This window comes from Sturnira hondurensis, unplaced genomic scaffold, assembly GCF_014824575.4.
Source record: "Sturnira hondurensis isolate 20B ecotype Veracruz unplaced genomic scaffold, ASM1482457v3 Scaffold0023321, whole genome shotgun sequence".
Classification (NCBI taxonomy): Eukaryota; Metazoa; Chordata; class Mammalia; order Chiroptera; family Phyllostomidae; genus Sturnira; species Sturnira hondurensis.
Window position 1 is genome coordinate 37,636 of NW_028095952.1, and position 7,300 is coordinate 44,935.

The 7,300-nt window shown below is 42.5% G+C and overlaps 1 protein-coding gene across 3 annotated transcripts; it reads right to left on the minus strand.

The window, feature by feature from the left end:
* Positions 1–1,088: 1,088 nt before the first annotated feature.
* Positions 1,089–2,647, minus strand: BEX2 (brain expressed X-linked 2). 3 transcript variants are annotated; one of them, XM_037037402.1, is made up of 3 exons: positions 2,502–2,646; positions 2,099–2,187; positions 1,089–1,721 (listed from the first exon to the last, which is right to left on the minus strand). In XM_037037402.1, the coding sequence occupies exon 3, from the start codon at positions 1,714–1,716 to the stop codon at positions 1,330–1,332; it is 387 nt and encodes a 128-aa protein (XP_036893297.1). In that variant the 5' UTR covers positions 1,717–1,721; positions 2,099–2,187; positions 2,502–2,646; the 3' UTR covers positions 1,089–1,329. The 3 variants fall into 3 exon arrangements, with proteins under 3 accessions (XP_036893297.1, XP_036893298.1, XP_036893299.1); XM_037037403.1 differs by having other exon boundaries at positions 2,089–2,187; XM_037037404.1 differs by lacking the exon at positions 2,099–2,187 and having other exon boundaries at positions 2,502–2,647.
* Positions 2,648–7,300: the final 4,653 nt, after the last annotated feature.

Below are 7,300 nucleotides of genomic sequence, written 5' to 3' on the forward strand. Positions count from 1 at the left end.
TCTAGAACCCTAACTCCTATTTCCACAGGACTGTCTTCATACGTAAAATGTCTTCACCTACTTGACACACTCCAAGGCAACTGTTTCTCATGTTCTATTGGGACATTTAAATCCAATAGTCCTCCTTTGGACTTCTCATAAAGAACTCTACATTTGGGTGTCCACTGAATTCCCTGACATCGTCTCCTAACATCTCAGTATAGGATAATTCTTTATATTCAAACGTTTCAGGGGGTGGAGTGAGGAGGAACAATCTCAGATGCAAAATGCGCTGTGTTGCCTTACACATCTTGTAGTCTAATGGACTAGGGAGGTTGCTTAGGAGAGAACTACACCAAAGGAAAGAGAACTAGATGAGGTCTTCCCCTGATGCTAAGCAAGGAGAGGGGATTTTTCCACCCTTTTATAAAATAGAGGATTTAATTAATTCCAAGTTCCAGAGAAATCAGTGGGATTGTCTCATGTTGAGGATTCATGAACAGTAATACTCATGAGAGAGAATAAGAATGGGGCAAAGTAGCAGATAAATGGAAATACCCCTTAGTTCAGGGCACTCTTTTGTGCATATTAAGATACATCAGACTTTGAGAAATTCCCCAAATGGCTGAAGGAAATATCTAAAGGGATGGGTCATGTAAATCAGTGAAAACAAGAGCTTCAAAAAAGCTTACAAACTTACTACATTAATAAGTACCACAGCAGTCCTGGAAGGTGATTATTATCCTCACTGATAAATATATAGTGACATTTACAGGTGTGTCTTATTATTTAGAGATATCTAGCCCTGGCTGTTGTGGCTCAGTGGATTGAGTGCTGGCCTGTTAACCAAAGCGTCTCTGGTTTGATTCCCAGTCAGGGTACATGGGTTGATGATCAGGTCCTCAGTAGGGGACATGCATGCAAGAGGCAAACACACAATGATGTTTCTCTAGGTCTCTTTCTCCTTCCCTTACCGTCTCTAAAAATAAAATTTAAAAACCTTTTAAAAACTTATTCACAATTCTAACATAAAGGAATGATCACTTTAACTTTTTACTTTATATATTCGTATATAAAAATATATAAAATCTTAAGTAAAAAATAGAAAATGCTTTTGTAAACTGCTTTATTAACGTCACAATATGTAATGAGCATCTCCCCATGCAATAGGTAAAACTTCCCTGCTGACAGAAACATACAAATGGGTGAAACACAACATTCAGTTAGAAGCTGGTAACAGAAGACCCACAGGAAATAACACGAAAAGGTTTACGGCAAGGTATAATCACGAACATGTAAGTTTAGGAAGCAGGTGTGTCTCCCTATTAACCTCAGGGAAAACATCAGGATTCAGGGCATAAGGCAAAATTCATCGTGATGGTCATGGTGAGGGGGGTCAGTGCTAACTGCTCGTAGACTATGACTTAACTGCTTTCCCCTCAGCTTTTCCATCAGCTGTCTCATATCGTCCCCAGCTCTTTCCCTATTCTCTTGTCTCATCCTTGCCTGTGGCTCTCCAAGCCTCTGACCCCCGTCCCATCTATACTGCAGGATGGGCTGCCTAACACGGAACCGCCTGCGATTTCCTCTAGGCCCACAATATTCACCAGCTTCCAAAGGGAGAGCCAGGGGCTCTCCTTTATTAGCGTCTTGCTCCTTTTCATTCTTTTTGTCACTTTCCTGGTTGGTGTTTTCCACGTTGAGATCTTTTACTGCTTGCTCCTCTTTGGACGCCATCGCTCCTAGGAGGCAAGAGATGAAAAGGCAGTATTTTATTGGTGGACTGATCAGCACTGAGGACAGAGGCCATACTACTAATCTTTCAGAGTCCTGGATACCAAAGGTTAATTTTTAAATCTCATGTTTCACCACTGAGAGGCTCTCTACACTCTGTAGTGGACCTTCAGTCCCAGCTCTGCCCCCTCCCCCTCAGTTCTCTCTCCTCCATCCCCGCAAACCCACCATTTTCCCTACAGATCTATCCCCAGGCCGCTTCAGGCACCAAAATGGAGGAGACAGGTGACGGTGCATGGAGGACTTGGGGACAGGGGAAAGGTAGGTCTCCCACTGATTTGTGCACAGCCCCGCACCACTGTCTCCCCGACCCACCTGAGCCTACCCTTGTTGTCTCCCCTCTTCTTGATTCTCGCGGCGAGTGTGCTGCCGGATACTTGGCACAGACCCACAGACCCACAGACCTGCAGAGGGCTGTAGAGGAAGCAGGTGCTGTTCCCAAATACTACGCACTGACCCGTAGCCGCCATGCCCCTCCCTGGGATGCATCTCCCGCCCTCTCTCCCTCCAGCCGGTTCACCATTTTCCTACAGGAGCTCGGGGATGATTTCCCATCGCTGAGTTGCTCTGCTACCCTCCTTGGGACCCTGCTGCCCCAGAACCCGCACCCCAAGGGGTCACTATTTACTTTCCTAAGAATGCCGGGAGTGCAGAAAGCTAGCAGGGACTGCTGCACTGATCCCCGGCCAGCTGCCGCCCAGGCCTCCGTGCGGGTCCCAGGCCCTTACCTGCTCCGCTTTTACGGGCCAACGCCAGCCTGCAGTGCACAGGACAGCGGGGAGCTGGTACCCAGAAGGGAGTGACAACTGCACCGAACGCTGCGACGCTCTGCAGCTCCCGGTCACGTGAGGGCCCCGCGTCATCAACGAGCTCTCCCCCTCACTCCCCTAGCTAGTGCAGTGCGTGCCCCCTCACCCACCTCCTCCACGTGCACTTACAACCCCCTCCGCGGGATTGCGCTATAGCACCCAGCTCCCACCGCCTTGTCACTCATGTTGGTCCTCTCTAATCTGAGGGCCCACAAATGGCATCACCTTATTGGAGTTGGAATTTGCCCTTCCCTGTTTACCTAAGAGGTTCTGCAACACCCTCCACCCCTCCCGTTCCTGCTCCAGGCCTTGGTTTTGGCGTTTTCTATTTTCTCTTCTTATTGGCCACCTCCCCTCACCCCCCGACCTCAACTTTTACCTCCATGCAAACACATATACTCACCCTGCACAAGCACAGCCACCATTTCCCAACTGCTTCCCTGAATTCATAAACTTCTAGGAAATTTAGAATGAGGACTAGGGTGGGGAAGTATCAGGAGACTTGTCAGAGAGGCAAAGAGTTAGCTTGAGTTGTATATATCCTCCCCAATAATTTTTTATTTCCTTTTTAAAAAAATCTGCATACCTTAAAAATTATGAAAATTCATTTTTAAACATATGCTTCATCCTGCAGAATGAAATAGCCTCATTGTTTGATTATGTTCACCAGTACCACACAGAAAATATTTTCTCTGGCTCCACATAACATCAAATCACTTTTGAAACATGCTAGCTTGTTTCAAAATTTCATTGTGAAAGGAGGGAGGCATCTTTCTGGTCACAACTGGTGTTTTCAAAATGATCTATAAAGTAAATACTCAGGGAGAAGTCCTCTTGTCAAATCTTGGGCATTTTATGTAAATTTATGTGATGTTTTTAATAACACAGTCTTTGGAGAAAATGAGCCTTTTACTTCTCTGATTTTCTTTCCAAACCTTTCAAACCACCCCTACAAGTATCTCCTTAGAATGATGTCAGAGGTTAGGTACATAATATGCAGAAGTCAGTTCCAAAGCCATATGCCTTTTGATGTGAAAGTTTCAAAAATATTAAAAATAAGCATGGGGTAAGTGAAGCAACTAAACTTGAGACTGAAACTCACCTTAAGTGTAAATATTCCTTTCTCCAACTTGAGATAGCTAAAAAATCATCACAGCTAGAAAATAGAGGTCTTTAGCAAAGTGGCCTCTTATTAAAAAATATTTAGCAAGTGTTGCTTGCAATAGAGGAACCAAAAGAGATATATGCACTAAAGCAAGACAAGCCAGACAAATGCTTACAGCCTCTGGATTTGGCTCCAAACTCCTATGTAATCTATTATCCAACTAAATAGCTTGGACATTAAATGAAAGAAGAGTATATGCCTAGTGCATCTGTAGTTTGACATTTTGGAGATATATAATATGTGTGTGTGTGTGTGTGTGTGTGTAGTGTGTCCAGAAAAAGTCCAGCCATTGTTAATATAATGAGAATGATTTGTGTGACATCATGTAACCTGGCAGCCAAGGAGAGTGGACTGGAATGCACATGTGTGAACAATGATGACTTCACTGTACTAGTCAGTGGGGGCAGTAGACACTGTTGAGTGAGCATGTGTACCGTGTGGCTGTTGCCTTCAAAATGACTGAGTGAGTAAAGCAGTGAATCTGCATCAGATTTTGCCTTAAGCTTGAACATTCCACCACAGAAACTATTTGGATAATTCAGAAAGCCACAGCTATGGGCAACTGGTGACTGGCAGCTGTGCCCACTCAGCATCACATCTCATGCAGAGTTTTTTTTCGAAACATCAAATTACCCCTGCAGCCCAGATTTGGCATCATGCAACTTCTGGCTTTTCCCAAAATTAAAGTCACCTTTCAAAAAGAAGAGATTTTAGACTGTCAATGAGATTCAGGAAAATAGGACGGGGCAAGTGATGGTGGTTGGGAGAACTGTGTGAGGTCTCAAGGTGCCTACTTTGAAGGGGACTGAGCCATCATTGCCGTATGTAAAATGTTTCTTGTATCTTGTATCTTCATCAATAAATGTCTCTATTTTTCATATTACATGGTTGGATACATTCTGGACAGACCTCATATAAAAAGTTGGTTGTTATACCCTGGCTGGTATGGCTCAGTGGATTGAATGCCAGCCTGTGAACCAAAGGATCGACATTTCGATTCCCAGCCAGGACACATGCCTGATTTGTGGGCCAGGTCCCCACTAGGAGTGTGTGAGAGACAACCATACATTGGTGTTTCTCTCCCTCTCTTTCTCCCTCCCCTCCCCTCTGTCTAAAAGCAAATAAATAAACACATCTTTAAAAATAGTAGAAGAGTAGTCTAGTAGTGAGGAGGAGGAAACTGGGCTCACATTTGGGGAAGTACAGTGTTTGTAAAAAGAACTTATTCCCCATCCTCATCTCCTGTAACTATGGTAGACAGTGGTACTTGGTTGGTTCCCCTCCCCAAAGCTAAAGGAGTGGCATCCTAAAAGCATTGTACATAAAGTTTAGGGATATCTACAAGATGGTAATTTCTCATTATTCTCCTAGATATCTGCTTCATCACTGGGATTTTTAGCTACCTGGGTGGTATAGAAACCTGGAAAGAACATTTTTGCAGAGATGATATGGTGGTGTGGCCAGGTGGAAAAAGAGCTAGAATTAATTCCTTACCAAAATTCCCAATTCTGGAGGCATGAAAAAGAAATCCTACCATGGCTACAGGCTCTGGAATTGTTGCTGAGGAGAGGGGAACTATTGATATACAGGCTTACCAGAATCTGTTACAGAGTAGGAGAAAGAGATCTATGAATCACACTAATGCAATGTGAGGGTCATCAGCTGGGAGTCAAATGCAAAATACGGCTCAATCTTCCAACGTGCCACCAAAATCTAAGGGAGCTGCATGGGTGTGGATCCTTATCAGAATGCTCTATAGGAATCAGACTCAGGCCAAAGTGATGATTAATGACATGGGGATAGCAATATTACCCTAAGTAGTCAGGTAAAGAGTGTCTTTTTACTCCTCTCCTTCAAGCTCTCTAACCATTTGAGGAAACACAGGAAAAGAGGGAGTGATGGTTAATTTTATGTCCACTGGCCCATGGGATGCCCACATATCTGGTTAAACATTTCTGAGTGTGTCTGTGAGGGTGTTTCTGGAAAAGCTTTAGCATTTGCATTGGTGAAGTGAGTAAGCAAATGGCCCTCAGATGATGGGCACCATCCAATGCACTGAGGGCCTGAATGTAACTAGAGGATAGAGGAAGATTGTATTCACTTTCTGCCAGACCAGTTGAGGTGGGTTGTTGATCTTCTCCTACTTTGGTGTTCCTGATTTTCAAGACTTCTAATTCAAACTGGCATCTACATGCTGCTCTCCAGCTCTTAGACCTTTGAACTATTCCACTGGCTTTCCTGGCTGTCCAACTTGCAGGCAGTACACTGTGAAAATTACCAGCCTCCATAATTTTGTGAACTAAGACCTGTCTGTTTCTCTGTCTATCCATCTATCCATCCATCCATCCATCTCTACCTACCTTATGTATGTTTACACACTGACTGTAAAATCAAAGTAAATACACTAACAATTTATTCAGAACTTCTTTTGGCTCTTGTGGTGATGAGTGATAGGCCAAAATCATAAATCTTTTGATTTACATTTTTTACATATTTCAAATATTCTACAAAAATTATGTAGACATGAGAATATGAAAGAAATTATTTTTAAAGACTAGTAAAACTGATCATTTTTATGTGTTGGTAATACAGATGGTTTTTATGTATCTCTAATAAAGAGTAAATTCTCTCTCTCTCTCTGTCTCTCTCTCTCTCTCTCACACACACACACACACACACACACACACACACATTTTTCCCTTTCTTTCTTCCTCCTTCCTCCTTTACATTTCTACCACATCTCCTGAATCAGGAACTACATTTGCTATTGTGAATCTGAGACTCAGGCATTAGCAGCATGACAGTATCTTGTGCTACATCTTACACTTAGAAACCTATACCTGGTGACTTGGTGCCCCTGTTCCTTCCTCATCCACTCCCATTTAGTTGTCTTCATCTTTAAAATTAAAGATGCATTTCTGATGCTGCTCCTCAGGTGGTGATTATCTCGGTCTTCCAATTTATCCAAGGAAAATGTGTTCTTTTTGCAAGTAGAATGAAATGTCATTAATTATTTTTCTTTTAGATTCAGATTATGAGATAGAATGTACAGACTTATTCTAGTTTTCTTAAATATAAGTGAAGGTGAAAATAAAGTAAAATAGCAGTTATATAAATGAAGATATGTGACAGGCTTTGTTGTATATACATATTCATTATTGCATTTTATCCTTCTCCAAATTCTTTGAAGTGGATGCTAAGATTATTCCTCATTTTACACACCAGAGAATTTCAGGACGGTGAGGCTAAGAAAAAAATAAGAAGTAGTAGAGTAGGGATTCAAACACATTTGTTCTTTTTCCTAAGTCCATGTTCCTAACCTCTACTCAATTAATAAATCCCCAAATCTGTATTTTATTATTTTATCCATTTATTATTTGACCCCTTTTTGCTCTGCGAGGCCTTGCCTGCCCTTCCCATATTTCAATCTCAGTACCATATTTAGGAGCTTTGATTCCCAAGATATAACTCTTTCCACTTAATAAAATTATAAGAAATACACTTTGAGTTCGATGGTAATTTATTGAGCATCTACTATGTGCCAGGCAGGGCC

Coding starts and splice junctions, on each gene's coding strand:
- BEX2 (XM_037037404.1), bottom strand. CDS start 1,716: ATGGCGTCCAAAGAGGAGCAAGCAGTAAAAGATCTCAACGTGGAAAAC.